This window comes from Cornus florida, unplaced genomic scaffold (assembly GCF_030987335.1).
Source record: "Cornus florida cultivar Cherokee Brave unplaced genomic scaffold, ASM3098733v1 CherokeeBrave_3.0.0_Hap2_Chr02, whole genome shotgun sequence".
Classification (NCBI taxonomy): Eukaryota; Viridiplantae; Streptophyta; class Magnoliopsida; order Cornales; family Cornaceae; genus Cornus; species Cornus florida.
The window spans coordinates 37,321,784-37,342,930 of NW_026775572.1; the positions used below are offsets into that span (position 1 = coordinate 37,321,784).

Consider the following 21,147-nt stretch of genomic DNA (forward strand, 5'->3'; position numbering starts at 1 on the left):
AAGATAGGAAAACTCACCAACTTCTCGAGTTGCAATTTTATGCCTTAGAATATTTCTCGGGTTGCAAGAAGCTCCCTTGGATATATTCAGTAAACTGAATAAATTAGTAGTTGGCCACTATTAACTTCTCATTTATACCCAACAACTTCATTAAGTATACTTGTTTTACACAAATATCTTAGTTATTAATGCAATGCAGCTGCATCTCTTTTTGGCCGAATAAGTAATTGAATGCAGCATTTCCACTCTTTTTTGACGAACAAGTAATTGATTGCAGGTGCATCTCTCCTTCAGCCACACAAACCTCTCAGATGCATCTCTAAATGCATTTATGTATGGTTAGATATGGTAGTTACATTTCCACCCTATAAAACCTAACTATCCACACTTTGTCTAACCACAGGCACAACCAAGATGGAAAGGAAACCTAACCCATCTCCTCCATCACCAGTCCCCCATCCTCAAACAAGCACAGATGAGACTGATGAGTTAGATATGAACCATCCAAACTTTCTGAATACTGTGATGGGTAAGCTGACCCGTGTCATTAAGAAGATGCAGAGGATGGAGAAAGAATTGCTCTGGGTGGAACGTCATTTAGCAGAGCTGGAAACCAAGCACAACTATGCCGAAATGAATGAGCTCCTTCCTCCATCTCCCATATCCTCTCCAAATGAAGGTCAAAACCCAGACGATGCGTAGAAGGGAGCCAGGCTAACACCAATTATATATGGGTTCATATTTTTTAACACAAATCCAACCGTAATTGTGAAATATCAGGCTATTTTGGAAATTTTTTACTTTATCTATTGAGGAAATTTTGACTTTATCTATTAAGGAAATTTAAGGAATTGGAAGAGTAAAAGAGAAAATAAAAATAAAATTTTAGGAACTACAAAATTGAGGGGGGCACTGTAGAATTGTTTTCATATATATGGATAAAATATATAAATTTACCAATTATATTATAGTCAAACATAGCTTAGCCACCTTTAGATATTCGTATTTATAAAACAATATAATTATAATATTGTATTTATGAATAATAGTATAATTTTCGGCTTTAAAATTTTTGACCGTTGAAATACAATCGTTAAGTCTGAAGGCCAGGAGCCGTTACAACACTGACAGAGCACATTTATATATATACACACACACACACAGACACACATGCACACAAATACACACACTTATTTCCCAACTCCTACCCTGATCTTTTTCTGTTGGGTGGTATCCTTGTGACATAGGTCTTCAATGGCTGAATCCAGCAATAGTAGAATACGTCGTAGGGGTGAAGTGGCACACCCAAAATGTTTCTGTGGAGAATTGAGTCTCTTGCATGTTTCGCACACAAAAGAAAATCCAGGGAGGCGATTCTTCAATTGTGCAACAAGATGTTGTTCTTTTTTTATGTGGGTGGATTCACCAGCACCTGTTCAAAACCCAGTTGGTCGTGCAACTACTTCTGCTCCTACTCCAGACGCCGATCTTCTTAATCTATATTTGTCAATTGCAAAACCTTTCTTTAGTTTCTTTGTTGCAGCAATGGTCTTCCTTGGATTGGCGGTTTTTTTACTTATCCTTACCTTGCTGCATAAATGAAATCTGATTTGGAATACTACTTTTGTACTGGGGTGATATGTTATGTAATTGCATTAATGAAATCTCAGATCGCATTACATTGACGGTTATCTTTCTGCGTGTTTTCTTCTTATTTACATCATACTGTATTAGTAACTAATATCACAAATATTTTTCATCTATTGTATGAACATATTTATAACCGAACATTTATATATATAATATTATAACATAACAGTCATATAAATAATTCAATGCATTAATCTGATTAATTTAATTGTTATACAAACAAATGTTTCATAATGTCACTATATGTCAACTGTTATTTGGATATATCACCACAAACACGTTTTTATCTGATTTAGCATACATCATACTATATTACTAACTAGTATCACAAATATTTTTCATCTATTGTATGAACATATTTATAACAGAACATTTATATATATAATATTATAACAGAACAGTCATATAAATAATTCAATGCATTAATCTGATTAATTTAATTGTTATACAAACAAATGTTTTATAATGTCACTATATGTCAACTGTTACTTGGATATACCACCAGAAACACGTTTTTATCTAATTTGGCATATATCATACTGTATTAGTAACTAGTATCACTAATATTTTTCATCTACTGTATGAACATATTTATAACAGAACATTTATATATATAATATTATAACATATCAGTCATATAAATAATTCACTGCATTTATCTGATTAATTTAATTGTCATACAAACAAATATTTTATAATGTCACTATATGTCAACTGTTACTTGGATATACCACCATAAACACGTTTTTATCTGATTTGGCATACATCATACTGTATTAGTAACTAATATCACAAATATTTTTCATCTACTGTATGAACATATTTATAATAGAACATTTATATATATAATATTATAATATAACAGTCATATAAATAATTCACTGCATTTATCTAATTAGTTTAATTGTCATACTAACAAATGTTTTATAATCTCACTATGTGTCAACTGTTACTTGAATATACCATCACAAACATGTTTTTATCTGATTTGGCATACATCATACTGTATTACTAACTCAAATCACAACTATTTTATATCTATTGTATGAACACATGTATAACGTAACATTTATGTAAATAATATTATACATTTTTGTCTACATCATAGGGTTTTATAAATCAACATCACAAATACATTTCATGTCGTGTAGAAACATATTTATAACAAAACAGTCATATAAATATCATATAAATAATTCACTGCATTTATCTGATTAATTTAATTGTCATACAAACAAATATTTTTTAATATCACTATATGTCAACTGTAACATCACAAAAAAATTTCATGTACTGTACGAACACAATTATAACATAAAATTTCTATCAATAAATGAACAGACGTTCTATTTATCACATGTTTTTACCAACTAACATCACAAATACTAATCAATGGTGACTACCAAATTCTGATTAATATTATACAGCCATCAATGGTAACATATGAACAAATATTGGTTTTTTTGTTTTACATTCATTCATGGAAGAGTTGTGGCCAGTGAGTACAAATCACATCTTTTTTCATTCTTATCGTCATCAATCAATTGCAGTAACGTCTCAAAATGCATTGCTTTTGTGTCTTCCTGCAACATTATCAATATTGTATGAATAAATGTAAGTCTCAATTAAATTACTTTAAATATACTTGCACGTAAAACTTATTAACATATTTACTTACATGTTCAAATTCACGGGAAAAACATTCCCCATTCCACGTCTCCATAAACCTCATCACATAAAGCCCACATGATTCACTGAAACGAAAATAAAAAAACAAGTCAAACCGATCAACTGTATTACAATTGGTTTACAGCTAACCCGCCAAAACCGTATAACCTCACGTTTACATGAAACACACATTCAATTATACATACCTGTCAGGTTGCTGGGGTATTTTCTTTGGTATGTATGTACGATATTTTGTCAAATCTTCACCAACCACAATCTCAGCAAACTCTTTCTGTTGATCAAAATAAGTTTTTTTAAAATATATTGTCGCTAAAAATTCTTTATATCAACTGAAACTGCATATACGTACCAATAAATTAACATATCCTTTACATGTATGGGTTCTTCCCTTTGAACAAATGTAATCCACCCTTCGCTTGAGACGATTTACCACAAACAATAACCAATGCCCATCTATGCATGACGGGAATAAAAACTGCACCAAGATCAGTATAAAGTTAATCATACAAAAATCAAGGTTTAAAAATTTATATCCAATAAATAAAAGACGTACTTACCAACTGCGCTTACATGGGACGTTGAAGAAAAGTCATCTCAGAATCTTTAATGTATTTTGACTAGACTTGCTGTAGGACAGGCCAACGTCCAGCTTTAGTCTTTATCTTCATCACATTGAAATCAATTATGAACTGTACCGCTCTACTACTAAAGCAGTACTTCTCCCTAGCAGGTCCTTCCTCCATGTTTAGTATATTCCCAAAGAAATTAATCACCTTCAAATAAATATATTTAATTTAGAAAAATTCAATTTGTATACCATCAACAACCATAATTATGCAATAGTAATGTGTGAAATTCATTCAACTCACATCATCCGACAACCACCTATCAGGGAATACACTTTTAATCTGATGTCGACTTATAGTGCGACCAAACATGGAAACGATTATTTCACTGAAGAGTCAATTCACAACAATGCTTGTAAATTAAGTATCATACTCACACATTACATATAAAAAAATGCAATAATTATTTAAACGCAAACATATGTAATGCAGAAGATGAAAAGTGTGCATTAAAAAACTTACAAATTATCTCCATCAAACTTTCCCACATATGTCAACAGTATTTTCTGCTCCTTGGTGAGATGAACCATTTTATTGTTTTTCTTTACATAGTCAGCGTAAGCATATCCGCAGCTCGTCATTTTCCTCTTCCCCCTTGTAACCTTTACAAGTCCTTCATTCTCTGTTAACTCACTGTCTCGACAACTGGCCACAACAGCAACATTCAACTCATTATTTTCCTCAGTACTTAGCAAAAGACTGTGAGTTAGAGTAGAACATGTCTCATTCTTTTCACCCTGCTCCTGCTCATCATCATCATTACACTCTTCTCACTTCTTTGATCAGTTTCTTCATTTTCGCTTCTTTTATTGCCATTGCCAGACTCTCCATCATTTTCTTCATCCTCACCTTTCTCATTTTCTTCATTGCCATCCGCAGAGTCACCATCACTTTCTTCATCCTCACCTTCCTCATTGGCCTCATTGCCATCCGCAGAGTCTCCATCATTTTCTTCATCATCATCTTCCTCATTTTGACCATCAGTTTCTTCATCCTCAACTTCTTCATCCTCATTTTCTTCATCCCCAACTTCTTCATCCTAAACTTCTTCATCCCCACCTGATTCCTCAACACGGTCAACATCATGATCATTACCATCTACATCACTTCGTTGCCCACCCAACCCATCATTCTTCTCTTTATTCTCCCTTGACAGTCTTGCTTTTTTTCGCATGTCCCGCTTCTTGAAGGCAGATAACATTTTTGTTAGGCTTCTTTTGGATTTTAATACGTTGAATTCAGCCAATTGCATGTCTATTCGCACTTTAGTTATGCAAGCTTGCGAAAATTAAGGACAATTAGTTCACATAACTTTTGCAAACATATCCTGTAAATAGAGATAATGTATTTTACAACACAATTACCTCCACATCCGAGTCAGAAAAATGATAATCATTATAATCAATGTTTAAAGAAGGGCCAAAACCATCTTCGGCTGGCACATCATTACCACTGCTGCTGCTGCTACATGTCTTCGGTTTCAAAGGGATCAGCTATTTCCATTCCATATTTAGATAACACTACTCTATCATCAAATTATAATATATATATATATATATATATATATATATATATATATATATATATAACTATTTTTAACAATACAAAATACTATTCGTAAATAGACCTGTCCATACATGACAAAAGTAATTACTTGTCCATGTCCAAAACCTCCATTACCTATCTCCCATCTGATTCGTGATCATACAACCTTTGATGTCCAAAAACTTGAGCTTTTAATATCTCCCTCAGGATAAGCTCGGTATTGCGTATCACAACGCATTAAATAAAGTAGCTGATTTAAAAGACCAATAATTAAAGTAATTATTTCTTCTGTTTCATAAAATTAATATGTAATTCACACACATTTTAAAGGTAAATGTATAAAAAATCATAACCAAGGATACCTGCAAAAAAATCATACAACCACCGTATGACTTTTTCAGCTTCCCGTCTCCTGATGGTTCCAGGGTTCTCACCAAACAATCATGGACATATCCGCACCAGTTGTAACTGCTAATTGCATTCACATCATCCACAGTTTTCAACAAGCCCCAATGACAATTATTACGACAGGTGGGACTGAGTATAGTACTGCAAGCAAAGAGCACAAACGCTCACTTGAATTCATCCATTCCCTTTACCGTTAAAACCTGCTCTAACAATACATCTTGGTGCATTCGACCAGCTTCCTTATAACCACCTTCATCTATTCACTTAGAATCAAGAAACTGATTATTTTTCGGCACTTTTGGAACACCAAATGGTATGCCAAGGATCGAGTGGATATCGGCTGAATGGATGGGTATATAACCTATGTCCTCAACTTTTATATAACATTTTTCAGAGTCAAATTTTTTTATTAAATACATACATAATTCCTAGGACAAAAAAGAACATTTAAGTTCCAGCAATTTTCCAAATCCAAGCTCCTCAACAGCCTTTATCTTTTCCTCATCAAGCTGTGACACTGCTTTGCGGAACTTGGAAAGAGAGCATCTGTGCCAGGCACCTTGGGTCTGATTGATCTTTTCCTTTTTCTTCTGCTTCAAAGGCATATGATTATAACACATCAAGCATACATTCTAGGTTTCGTCATAAAATAAAATATTTACATTAAAATTTAATTACCCTTTTTTTTTTTAGGGCCTTTCTTTCTTCAGGAAGCTTGTCGTACTTTTCCTTTCGTCTTGTACACTCCCTGATCCATGGCTCTTTATCAGCCGCAGACTTTGCATTCCATGTCTGTCTAGCAGATTTGTGCACCGTAAGCATGACTGCCTTCGGTAACCTATCATGTTTTGAGTGCTCTTGCCGGTACTTCCTAATGCACTCGGCCCTTCATGTATGCATTGCATATTATCATAACTTATTTTTACATGTATCATGTATTAATTCTATATTGCATCAACATATTTTTCTAACACGTTAAAACAATTAACTACCCTAACTCAGTTTCACAATTCATAAATTAATAATAAGAACCACAAATACTTTCAACATATATGTACGAAGATTTGTATATTTCATCACCTACTATTTGTAACGCAATACAATACAAAAGTTTAACAGATCAATTTATTATGCTCACAACTTATCTAAACATGTATCATGTATGTATTTAACTTATTATTTTAATTGAATCAACATATTGACCTAACAACTTAAAAAAATTAACTTCCACAACTCAATCTCACAATTCCTAAATTAATAATCACAACCACAAACACTTTCACTATATATAGGAAGATTTCATATTCGGAAACAAAAAATTATTATTATCACAACTTTTTAACACATGTATCATATATCAATTGCATATGCCATCATAATATTTGGCTAACACGTTTAATAAATTAACTTCGAAAACTCATTTTCACCATTCCCAACCACAAAATCTGAAATAAATTTCTAAACCCTTAAACAAACAAACCGATACATTATCAATGTTTACCTATACATTAAGAACACTGTGGGAGGCCAGTTCACCAAATCCTGCTTGCCACCGGAAAATACCAACACTGCTTCGTCCTTCACCTGAGGTTTGTCTTTCATGTGAGACGCTTTTTGTTCTAGCGTCATTCGTAGAAATTAACTTATTCTTCTTAGATACCTGGAACGTACGTTTATTGGCTTTCTTCCCCGCTATAGATTTTAACCTAACCATTAAATTTTGAAATTTCCAACTTTAAACGAAGACGAAGACGAAGAGGAGACTACATGAGTTGGAATGAAGAAGAACAGTGGAATTCAGCTTCACAGGACGTGAGGAAGACGACGAGCAGAGGAGAGAGTGTAACGACCCTAGCTGATGTCAAAATTTAAAAAAAAAATCGGCATAACCTCCCCTAAAAATGGGCCTTCAACAACCTGTCCCAATACACAAAACACATAATATCATCCAGCATCCCATTCATCCGTTCATTATACCTCAACATAGTTCCTCTCATAGTGGAACATCCACACACTAATTAATCTAAATTATCATAATTACAGTCCCAAAATACATGGTTAAGATTTAAAGTCCCTGTCTTACAACGTTATATGATACAATTGCATGGAAACATATACCATAATTCCATTAGTTTCATTTACATCAAACAAAAGATAAGTTCGTTCTTAAGTTACAAGGCCATGAATACTAACTTAGTTACATCCCCACAACTATGAATATACATAAAACGGTCAAAATACAAAATAGCAAACAACCTTTTAACAACTTTCAAGCTTGAGGTGGATTGTCGTCCACCAGTTCATTTCCAAGACCTGAAAAAAATAATATAAATAGTAGGGTGAGCATAAAGCTCAGTAGGTGACACTTAAGACACAATTCTTGTGTCCTTTTGAATCCAAATAAAGCATAGGCCAATGGGAAATATGGATCATACAATATAAGGAATTAAAACAATATGCACGTCAATTCCAATTATAAACCATGCAGTGCAATGAAATGCAATGCATGCTAATGTCACTCCCCATTTTCATTCATAAAACCATCACTTTCAAATGTTAATACAGCCCGCCCTTTGGTAACCCCGCCGCGACACGAGAGGAGGATTGGCTATCGTCCCTAGACCTTTGGTAACCCCGCAGCGTCATTGAGGGGCCCGAATAGCTCAAACACGCTAGGGCGACTCCCTAGTCCCCTCTAGGCTATATTAACCTCCGGCCCGTTGGTAACCCCGCAGCAACCGGGTTTATCAAAATTATTTGACAAAACTCTTCTCCCAAATTTTCCCCCATTTTCATTTCAAGACAAAGTCTCCCATTTCATGCATCCCAATGACATATGCATGGATGTACATATAATTTCAATATTTTGACAATGGGAAATTTGGCACAATCTAAATTAACATGTTCTCATTAGTCATTTTTAGCATGTTAACACATAGTGGGCATGATAAAACAACATCTAAACATATTTTACACATGAAACAAGTCATAATCAAGCTCTTAAAAATTCTCTAGACATTATTCATACAATCATAGATACAATTAACTCCCAATTAAACAGGTTTGACACAACAAGGAGGTGTAATTCACAATAGAATAAAAAAGGAGTGGATTAAGATGCTCCTACCTCAAATTTGCACAAACCCTTAAAATGGGTCTCTAAATTCGAAGTCCCTAGGAAGACCAAAAACTGAAATTACTTGTATGAGCGCATAGAGCTCGTCGTGGGCTTCGTTTTGCCTTAAACGGCACTTAAAAACACTAAGAGATGAGGGAGAAATCAACGAGTGAAATTCATGAAGCAAGAGAAAGAAAAAAGAAAAGTGAGAGCGGAAAGCTTCTGTCATCGGGAAGAGAAAGAATCAGATTAGAGACCAAAAAAAAAAAAAAAAAAACGTGGTCTTATGACCACTTTACAAAAGCTGTGGGTCCCACCTTTTTTTTTTTTTTTTTTTTTTCTTTTCTCTTTTTCTTTATAACTTACAGACATTACACTCTCCCTAACTTTAAAAGATTTGGTCCCCGAAATCAAGACATACCTGGAGAAGAAAACAACTCTGGATACTTGGAGCGAACCTCCTATTCGAGGTCCCAAGTAGCCTCCTCTACTCCGTGGTGTCTCCAAAGGACTTTCACCATTGGTATCGTTTTGTTCCTCAACACCTTTTGTTGTGTGTCAAGAATCTGAACTGGTCTTTCCTCGTAGGAAATATCATTATCAATGTCTATATCAATCCAACTCAAAATGTGAGATGGATCTGGCTTGTACTTCCGTAACATCGATACATGGAAAACATTATGGACCCTATCCAACTGTGGCAGCAAAGCAAGTCTGTAGGCAACCTCTCTTACACGGTCCAAAATCTTAAACGGTCCAATGAATCGTGGCTACAACTTACTACTTTTTCCGAATCTCATCAATCCCTTCCATGGAGAAACCCGTAGAAAAACATTGTCTCACACCTCAAAGGATAACGATCGTCTCCACTTATCCGCATAACTCTTCTGTCAGTTCTGAGCTGTAAGTAGTCTCTGTCTGATCAGCTTAATCTTCTCAGTAGTCTCGAGTACAATGTCGGGTCCTAAGACGGCTGTCTCGTCTACCTCAGTCCAACAAATAGGAGACCTACAAGGTCTACCATACAACGCCTCAAATGGAGCCATCTGAATGCTCGCCTGATAACTGTTGTTGTAGGCAAACTCAATAAGTGGAAGGTGATCCTCCCAACTACCACCCAAGTCAAGCACATATGCTTGAAGCAAATCTTCCAAAATCTGGATAGTCCGCTCCGACTGACCGTCTGTCTGTGGATGGAATGCCGTACTAAGATGCAATGCTGAACCAAACGCTGCTTGAAGTCCTTCCCAGAACTTCGAAGTGAACTTAGCATCCCTATCTGACACAATGGTTACAGGAACTCCATGTAACCTTACAATCTCTTTCACATAAAGAACACCAAGCTTCTCTGCATCATCTATTGCCTTAATAGGCAAAAAGTGAGCCGTCTTGGTCAATCTGTCAATGATGACCCATACGGACCCATTGCCCCTTCGTGACCTTGAGAGACCTGTCACAAAATCCATAGCAATATGCTCCTATTTCCATTGCGCTACAGGTAATGGTTGTAACAAACTGGCTGGTCTCTGATGCTCGGCCTTCACCTGCTGACAGGTAAGGCATCTAGCCACAAACTGTGCAACATCTTTCTTCATCCCGTTCTACCAATACTAACGTCTCAAATTGTGATACATCTTGGTACCACCTGGATGAACTGCAAAGCGGGAAGTGTGAAGCTCCCGTAGGACGTCCTCACCACAAACCGTAAGAACCACCAACAAACCCCTAAACCGTAGACCCCCATCTGCATACAAGGCCCAATCTTTCACTGTCTCACCACTAGAGATCAAAGCGTGAATGGCATCTAAATCCGGGTCCTGTCTCTGTGACTTAATCACTCGTATAATAAGAGTAGGCTGAGCCACAAGACTAAACAAGAATGCCAGCTCGCTATCAACATCGTCATCAAAATAATACAATCCCATCTCTGCCAAAACCTTAAGCATCTTCCACTTCCGAATAGCCAGACAGGCCAAAGTTCCACGAGATTTTCGGCTTAAGGCATTGGCTACCACATTTGCCTTGCCCGGATGATACTGCAAATCAAAATTATAATCTTCCAAGAATTCAACCCATATTCTCTGTCTATTGTTCAAGTTCTTTTGGGAGAAAAGGTACTTGAGACTTTTATGATCCGAGTACACCTCGAATCTCTCACCATACAAGTAGTGTCTCCAACACTTCAAAGCAAACACAACTACCGCCAACTCCAAATCATGAGTAGGGTAGTTAAGCTCGTGAGTCTTCAATTGCCGAGACCCATAAGCCACTACTCTACCATCCTGCATCAACACACACCCTAAACCATCACGGGAAGCATCACAATAGATCACATAACCCAAGCCACGCTTAGGTATCACCAACACTGGAGCCGTAGTCAACTTTATCTTCAATTCCTGGAAAGATGACTCACAGGCTTCATTCCATGCAAACTTAATCCCTTTCTGGGTTAAACGGGTCATAGAAGCTGCCAAACGGGAGAAATCTTTCACAAATCTCTGGTAGTAACCCGCTAGACTAAGAAAACTACGGATCTCAAACACATTCTTGGGTTGCTCCCAATTCAAAACAGCTTCAATCTTTGATGGATCAACTGACACTCCGCCTTCTGAAACAACATGTCCCAAAAATTTCATCTCCTGTAGCCAAAACTCACATTTCTCATATTTGGCATACAATCGGTGCTCCCGCAAAATCTATAATACAATACTCAAATGGACCTCGTGTTCCTCCTGAGATCGTGAATACACAAGAATGTCATCCACGAAAACTACCACAAACTGGCCCAAGTAATCGTGAAAGACGCGGTTCATTAAGTCCATGAATGCCACTGGAGTATTAGTCAAGCCAAAAGGCATAATAAGAAACTCATAGTGTCCATACCGTGTACGGAATGCTGTCTTCGGGATATCCTCATCCCTAACCCGCAACTGATAATAGCCAGACCTCAAGTCAATCTTGGAGAAACAATTGGCTCCCCTTAACTGATCAAATAAATCATCTATCATTGGCAAAGGATACTTGTTCTTGATGGTGGCACGATTCAACTTCCGATAATCGATGCACAACCTTAAAGAACCATCTTTCTTCTTAGCAAACAAGACCGGTGCGCCCCATGGTGACACACTCGGTCAGATGAAACCCTTCATCCTCAACTCATGAAGTTGCCTCTTTAATTCTTCTAATTTAACTGGTGCCATACGATACGGTGCCATAGAAATCGGCGCGGTACCTGGCATCAAGTCAATAGTAAACTCCACTTCTCGGTGTGGAGGCAACTCTGTCAAATCCTCCGGAAACACATCTAGAAAATCACGAACAACTGCAGGATAATATTCTTCCACAACATCATCCTCTTCGGCTATAAGGCTAGCCAAAAAGTAATCACCACGACTCTGTCCATGAATTCCATAAAATGATGAAATGTGGGAATCACTCCGATCTCCCACGAAAAAGAAACAGTCTTTTTCGGGAGTACAAACTGTAACCCTTCCTCTGAAATAGTCGATCATGGCATGAAAGGAAGCTAACCAATCTATCCCGAGAATGACATCAAAGCTAGTCATCTCCAGGAGGATAAGGTCAAACACAAAAGTCCGCCTGGCTATCACAATGGAACAGTCCCTCACGACTCGGCTCAAAGACATTGAAACTCCAACTGGCGTATCAACACACAACGCCCGATCCATAAAACTAACCTCTAACCCCGATGCAAGTGCAAATATGAGATGCACCAGAATCAAACAAAACACGGGCCCAAGAACTAAACACTGGAAATATACCTCGGAGAACTAAAGATCCAAGAGACGCATCAGTCGGTGCAAGGGCAAAGACATGCCCCTGCGGTGCCTGTGCCTGTGAACTACTAATCTGAACACCAGACTGTTGTGCCGACATAGTAGGAGTATCCCTCCTAGCTGGTCGTGAGCCCTGAGAAGACAAGGCAGGCTGTGGTGGTGGCGGCGGTGGTCTGAAACCTGATTGAACCATTGCCGACTGTAACGGCCTCTGCTGTGACCCTCTGCCACTAGTGGTGCCTGCTCTCTGACTCAGACAGTCCCAAATCAAATGGCCCTGCTGGCCACACCCATAACAAGCCTTTGGAGCTGAAGAAACTGAAGTCAATCTCATAGGACAACTAGACTTGTAATGCCCAGGCTGCTAACATTGATAACAAACAACTTCACCCTTGTCAGATCCAACTGGCATAGGAGTGGTAGGAACAGATCGTGTATATTGTTGCCCCTGAAACTGAAATGAACCACCCTTGTTCTTCTTCTAAGAAGATCCTTCTGAGGATGGCCCTGCACCCTTCTTCTACTTCCATTGTTCTCTTCTCGCATCCTTATCTCTGTTATCCGCTTTTAACATTAAAGCCCTTTCTACTACTTCAGAATATACCTTGATGAACTGTGCCATGATCAACGGCCTCATCCGATCATTAAGACCAGAAACAAACTTCCGAGCTTGTTAACTTCATCTCTCACCATTTCTAGAGCAAAGCGAGAAAGTGAAGTGAACTTGTTTTCATATTCTGCCATTGACATGCTTCCTTGGATAAGGTTATGAAACTGGTCTTGTAACTCCCATCTTTTGGAAAGCGGAAAGTACTTTTCATAAAACAATTCCTTAAACTTGTCCCAACTTATCTCCTCCACCTTGTACCAGCTCGTAACTGACTTCCACCATAATTAGGCATCCTTAGCAAACTTATAAGTAGCTAGGATGATCTTCAAATGATCCTTCGTCACATCCATTGAAATCAATTGAGTTTCAACTTGCTCCATGTAGTCATCTGCTATCATTGGATCCGTACCACCCTCAAACATAACCGGCATCAGCTGAGAAAACCCCTTAATAATCTTGAGACGTTTCTGAGCTGGCTTCTCCTTAACTTGAACTGTAGGTTGTAGTGCCGACTGCGACTGAGCAGTAATCGTTGCTCTCACGACATTTTGCAACAAACGATTCAACTCCAGTGCCACAGAACCTTCACCCACTTCTACGGGTGCTTCAACATTATCCCTCCTTGTGGGAACAACTCTTGGCGGAATCAAGTCCCTAAGAAGTGTGTCCTCATCATTTAGCTCCTCCGGATTGGAGCTGGAGCTCTTGCCAACATCACCCTTAGTCAGTCTAGGGCCAACTTCCCTGATTTCCTCACGCCGTGACATCGTTCGATAAAACAAAGGAAACAATTCAATAACGATAACACTAAGGTCCAACCGTGAACAACCCAACGCAAAAAAATACTGTACAAACATTTAGCATGTAATAATATGCAATGAACACATTAATATAGGCATATAAGCACGTAAGCAAGTAAGTAGTTAAGCATGCTTTTTCACATAGCAAAACACTTTTCCAAATAAGGAAATAACAATGCAAATGACTTCCCAGACAACCCTAGGTAAGCCTCTACTCGTCGTCCTAATGGTATTCGAACCATCGCTCTGATACCAAATTTGTAACGACCCTAGCTGATGTCAAAATTTTTTAAAAAAATCGGCATAACCTCCCCTAAAAATGGGCCTTCAACAACCTGTCCCAATGCACAAAACACATAATATCATCCAGCATCCCATTCATCCGTTCATTATACCTCAACATAGTTCCTCTCATGGTGGAACATCCACACACCAATTAATCTAAATTATCATAATTACAGTCCCAAAATACATGGTTAAGATTTAAAGTCCCTGTCTTACAATGTTACATGATACAATTGCATGGAAACATATACCATAATTCCATTAGTTTCATTTACATCAAACAAAAGATAAGTTCGTTCTTAAGTTATAAGGCCATGAATACTAACTTAGTTACATCCCCACAACTATGAATATACATAAAACGGTCAAAATACAAAATAGCAAACAACTTTCTAACAACTTTCAAGCTTGAGGTGGATTGTCGTCCACCGGTTCATTTCCAAGACATGAAAAAAATAATATAAATAGTAGGGTGAGCATAAAGCTCAGTAGGTGACACTTAAGACACAATTCTTGTGTCCTTGTGAATCCAAATAAAGCATAGGCCAATGGGAAATAGGGATCATACAATATAGGGAATTAAAACAATATGCACGTCAATTCCAATTATAAACCATGCAGTATAATGAACTGCAATGCATGCTAATGTCACTCCCCATTTTCATTCACAAAACCATCACTTTCAAATGTTAATACAGCTCGCACTTTGGTAACCCCGCCGCGACACGAGAGGAGGATTGGCTACCGTCCTTAGACCTTTGGTAACCCTGCAGCATCATCGAGGGGCCCGAATAGCTCAACCACGCTAGGGCGACTCCTTAGTCCACTTTAGGCTATATTAACCTCCGGTCCATTGGTAACCCCACAGCGACCGGGTTTATCAAAATTATTTGACAAAACTCTTCTCCCAAAATTTCCCCCATTTTCATTTCAAGACAAAGTCTCCCATTTCATGCATCCCAATGACATGTGCATGGATGTACATATAATTTCAATATTTGACAATGGAAAATTTGGCACAATCTAAATAAACATGTTCTCGTTAGTCATTTTCAGCATGTTAACACATAGTGGGCATGATAAAACAACATCTAAACATATTTTACACATGAAACAAGTCATAATCAAGCTCTTGAAAATTCTCTAGACATCTTTCATACAATCATAGATACAATTAACTTCCAATTAAACATGTTTGACACAACAAGGAGGTGTAATTCACAATAGAACAAGAAAGGAGTGGATTAAGATGCCCCTACCTCAAATTTGCACAAAACCCTTAAAATGGGTCTCTAAATTCGAAGTCCCTAGGAAGACCAAAAACTGAAATTGCTTGTATGAGCGCGTAGAGCTTGTCGCGGGCTTCGTTTTGCCTCAAACGGCACTTAAAAACACTAAGAGATGAGGGAGAAATCAAAGAGTGAAATTCATGAAGCAAGAGAATGAAAAAAGAAAAGTGAGAGCAGAAAGCTTTTGTCGTCGGGAAGAGAAAGAATCAGATTAGAGACCAAAAAAAAAAAAAAAAACGTGGTCTTATGACCACTTTACAAAAGCTGTGGGTCCCACCTTTTTTTTTTTCTTTTCTCTTTTTCTTTATAACTTACAGACATTACAGAGAGATTAGGGTTCTGTAATTTTATCCCCAAAGGTAAAGTTGAACGTAATTTTTAACATAAAAAGATTAAATGTAATTGTAAATTATGTATTTTGATTTTGTATAATGTATAAGTGTATGGGGTATTCATACATGTGGTAAATGAAAATAGTATATCAGTAATTTTTTTGAGTAAATGCTGACTGGGTGCTTACTGGATGGTGACGTGGCAAATAGGCTGAGGTGGTTTCACCTCAGCCATTGGATGTGCACTGGATCTACTCCAGTGAGAGGCGCACTGGAGCAGATTCGGATCCTTTCCAATTAATGGAACTCATGTATAAAAAAATCAAGATCAACAATCAATGGCCAAGAAAAATAATAAAATACTTAATTGGATTTTGAAATTGCCCAAAATTGTTCTAAAGTGCAAAACAATATCCCTCCTTTTGGTAAGGAAAAAATAGACTTAAGAAAACAAAACAACTTCAATTCCTCAACAATAATCAATAGCCAATCACCTAGACCATTGAACTTGATAGATTAATCAGGCAAAGTTGTACTGCGATTTTAAAGTTTTGGTAACCAAAAAAACAAACATGAAATATATGTTAAACAAATCTCAACAATAAACAATACTATAGTAGAAGAGATCAAACCCATGTGAAGGACAAACCACATCACCAAAGTAAGAGAATGCATAAGAAGACTTATAGATACGTAAACCCTAATTTGGTGGTACAAAAACAAATTAACATAAGATACCAGAGATATCGAAGAGGCCCAGGAAAGAATCCTTATCTCCTCCTTTTGCAGTCAAAACAACTTTTGGCAGGTGAGAAAGAGAAGGGCCAAGGAAAGGGATTGAAATGCATTTAGGGCGTGTTCGGCTGCATGGAAATGGAGTCTTGGAATTATAATTGGTGAAATTTGAAAAAACAACTAAGAAATTTGAACTAAAATTTTCTCAAAGGTGCTCTAATGTGAAAAAAAGAAAAAGAAAAAAGAAAAAAGGCAGCTAAACCTTAAAACAAAAGCGCCTTGCAAGTGTTAAAAAGGGGAAAAAGCTCTTACATGAACTTGTAAAGAGGTACAGGTCAAAATTGTTATATAACTTCAAGAAAGAAAAAAAAAAAAAAAAAAGAATACCCTCAAACAAACATAACATCACATTCAAAATGGTGAAAGCCACACAAACCCATCTTTTAAAAGAGCATCATTGTATTCTCTAGTTAAAAAAAATCAACTATCTATTTACAAACAGTCACATTAGGCCTCCTGAAAATAATAATAATAACAATAATAAAAAACCCTCCAATATGATTGAATGTGATCCTTCTCAAAGCCTTAAAATGATCAAAATGGATATAACCCATATGCTAAGCACGTTATTGTTCTTCTTCTTTGTAGAAAATTTGTGCTTTAGGCGAGATACGTCGAAATTGTGTCACCTCGCTGAGTATTCCCACTCCATTGTCAGCAACCTGTGCTGAGTCGGACACAATAAGCATCGTCTCTAGCAATGGGGATTTTGCTAATATAAGCTTAATAAACTCCAATTCAGGCCTTGTGCCAGAGACAAATCGCATCGCCGCTTCCCGAAGTTGATTGAAAGCGACATCTGAATGGTCTTGCATTTCCAAAAGTTCTAGAACGGGAGGTATAGCATCATTTTTATTGGAAAGCAGCTAGAAAGAAAGATGAAAACAGCTCAATTAAATAATATATATACAATATAAGAACATTTGAAACAATGAACTGTTATAGCTCACCCGAATTTGAAAATATTCCAAGTTGGGGGAGCTTTTAAGCAAGCATAGAGCAAAGGCGAGCTCGGCAATTTCTCCAAAACACAGCTCCCATAGTTCAAGATTTTGGAGGTGGTCTAAGGTAAATGGAAGCCTCTCAGGTACACCAGCCACGGTCAAAAACTAAACAAAAGCCAAAAACAGACCTAAGAAACATCATTTTCTTTACAGATGCATGAATAATGAAAAGCAATGTAGCTACCTTACCGCTACAAAACGATAGCCCAACTGCAAGGTGTCAATTACAGGTAGACAACCAAAAACCTGGGCCATTTCAGGTGCCTCTTTTTCATTGAGAGATTGCAAATGGTCAGAAATTAATTAAAAGTTCTTTTAGAAGAGGGGTATTTTTCAAATGAACAGATCCGAACCTGGCACTTACGTTTAAGTACTTGAGGTTAGGAGCGTCAATTTCAATGCACTCGAAATGAGTGGAGCCTGCCAGTGTTACTTTTTCAAGTAGCGGGCAACTAGAAACCAAATTTCCAACATATCTACCAATGCTGACTTGGGCAAATTCTACGACTCAGAATTCAAAATCGAGTCAAATCGGAGCAGAATCGTTCAATTGGTAAAATCGGAGGTAGAATCGGTTGCAGAATCATAGAATTGTACGATCCTACACGATTCTACCAAAACAGGTGCTTGGGCGGGCCTTTATAATATTTGGTCTTTGGGCCTTAATTGTATTAGTTGTTTGGGCAAGGTCTGGCCCAAAACTTATCAAATTATATGTTTTATTATTTATTTTATAAATTATAAAATACAAAGTAACAAAACATGAAAACAGAAAACCCTACTCTATTATAGAATTAGAAACGGAAAGTCAAGACTCAAGAGTGAGGACTGAGAGCTGAGAGGAGGCGGCAGTGCAGAGGCCTCTATAGAGCAGATCGGATCCATTCCATACAGCAGCAGGTTCGGCGGCTCGGCCAGGTATGTTCTATACTAAGAATTATTTTTCTCCCTCTTCTTTTAGTATGGAATCATGGATACAGTGAGTGGGCGATTACTGATTGCTATTCTCTAATTCTTCTCCAAATCTTCGTCCAGAAAATCTTATCAGTCTTGACACCCTTTAATTTCATGAAATTTTAGCCAGCGGAATCACAAATACTGCATTAATTTTTACAAATTTTGAAGCCAAATAATATTTTGATCTATCTGATATTGTTGTTAAAATTACATAACCAAATTTGAATTGAAACTAGTAGCAATGAGTAATTAAATAGCTACTTCAGAAAGGCACAAATAGTAGTACGAAAAAAAAAAGGATGTCCTGTAAACATTACAAGTGGTCTGTGGTTGCTTAATTTAAACCAGCTAAATGTAACATATTTCATTCAAGTTATACCTTTTCTTGTTTACTTTTTTTTTTTTTTTTTTTAAATATAAATAGGCATCAAAATGAGTGATATTCTTCATACCTCTAGTCCAAAAAGAAGAGAATAAAGTGAGTGCACAGCTTTAGGTATGGAAGAAAGAAAAAAATGTTGTTTTTGTTAAGGATTAATGACAATCATTATTCTGAATGCTTATATATATAATTATATATTATTGTTTTCTGTACATATCCTAATTTATATTCGTGTTATTGAAATGAGTGTATGATCAATTTTTACTTGTTGGAAGATTAAACTGGATACATCCCATGGGTTACAGAAAATTGTATCTTGTTGGAAGTTCTCAATTATTTCTCCTTTGTCAGAATGCTCAAACACTAGTTATATGAATTATATGAATGCAAAACTTTTAATTTTCGTTCTTTCTTTATGCTTTGTAGTTGAGGAAGTATATGCAATTGATGATAATGAAGATTTGCAGCCATTAAATCCCATTGATGAAGCTAATGAGGAAGATGGTGAAGTTGAATGATGACTTTATGGATACGTAATTTTAGTTTCTAGCTTTGGAGAGGGATGAGTTAGGATTTGAAATTTGTGGACCATGTTATTTTGTGTTACATTCTCTTTTATTTATATTCAGATTTTGAAATATTTTCTTTTATTTATATTCGCACTTTAGAATATTATTAGGATTTGAGATTTGTAAACTCATGGATATATAATATTGTGTGTTGTGACCTTATTTTGGTTATATTTTACATATCTTATTGTTTAAGAAGTTAGTTTTAATTATTTTTTCACAATTTGGTAGAATCTTACGATTCACGATCCAATTCTACGATTCCGATTCTACGGAACTCAAAACAATTCTACGTAGAATCCCGATTTTAACAACCTTGGACGAGACTACTAAATCCATTAAATGTAAGAGGAGGAACGAATTCACAATTACTGAGTTTCAAATGTCTCAGTTGTGAACATGAGAAGAATGAAGAAGGCAATGTATATTGCTGGTCCTTAGAAATACCGAAAGAAAATCCCATGACGCTCTTCCTTGACAGGAAAAGTATGAACTGGTCGATCTCATAAGAGCTTGCTAATTGAGAAGTACAGAGGCTGAACTTCAGTATTGGTCCATCATGAAGCAGTAGAACTTGATATATAGCCATGAAAAGTCTGCGTTGAAGTGACAGTTCATTTTCCTTTGAATCTTGGATCAATGTATCATCAAAGACAAGTTGTGGAATATTGGTCCAGTTATACCTCCATTTCTTTGACAAAATACTTGTCCTCGCAGCACCGCGCAACGGTAACAACATTAATATAGTCTCTATTAAATGGCTTGGAAGGTTACTGATTCTATCAGTAGGTTTACATCTACCTGTCACCATTTTATGATGATTGTCTTTCTTTTTCTTCCCGGGGATAATTTTGTTACAGTTATCAAAAAAGACAACTATATCAAAGGATTAAGCCCACCTGACAGAAAGCAATTTATATTATAATTGTTGACACAAATGAAAGGAACAATAAGACATGATATCTAAAAGAAAACAATCACATTATCAAGAAGAAAATATTTATGGAGAGATTTGTTCATATAATATCTATTTGTTCTAGTTACAAGTAGTATATCTATTTGTTCTAGTTACAAGTAGTACACACCATCAGCCAGATACTACAAGAAAATTAACGACAGATTTATTCATAATAACTGGCGTAAACTGCAAAAAAGGCCCCTCTCAAATTTCACAGATTTGCAAATGCCCTCTAGTAATGCAACTATCAAAAAGTTGCAAATCAGTCCACACTAGTATATTCACCATAAATGCATTGCGAAATTTCCAAACTAACTAAAGGACATAGTTTTG

General features: G+C 36.6%; 2 protein-coding genes across 2 annotated transcripts in view; both read right to left on the reverse strand.

The window, feature by feature from the left end:
* LOC132294716 (F-box/FBD/LRR-repeat protein At1g13570-like) overlaps positions 1-21,147 on the reverse strand; it is an 88,011-nt gene that overhangs the window by 65,247 nt on the left and 1,617 nt on the right. The window lies entirely within an intron of this gene.
* LOC132296058 (F-box/FBD/LRR-repeat protein At1g13570-like) lies at positions 13,728-20,667 on the reverse strand. The gene is made up of 6 exons (XM_059794305.1): positions 20,172-20,667; positions 18,313-18,449; positions 18,138-18,158; positions 17,895-18,053; positions 17,574-17,810; positions 13,728-13,961 (listed from the first exon to the last, which is right to left on the reverse strand). Exons 1-6 carry the CDS (start codon positions 20,665-20,667, stop codon positions 13,728-13,730), a joined length of 1,284 nt encoding a protein of 427 aa, XP_059650288.1.

Bases quoted from the DNA above. Each gene is read 5' to 3' on its own strand.
- LOC132296058 (XM_059794305.1), bottom strand. From the start codon at position 20,667: ATGGTGACAGGTAGATGTAAACCTACTGATAGAATCAGTAACCTTCCA. The intron at 18,054-18,137 runs GTAAGGTAGCTA...GCTTTTGTTTAG, and splicing joins TGGGCTATCGTTTTGTAGCG to TTTTTGACCGTGGCTGGTGT. The intron at 17,811-17,894 runs GTGAGCTATAAC...CTTTCTTTCTAG, and splicing joins TGGAATATTTTCAAATTCGG to CTGCTTTCCAATAAAAATGA.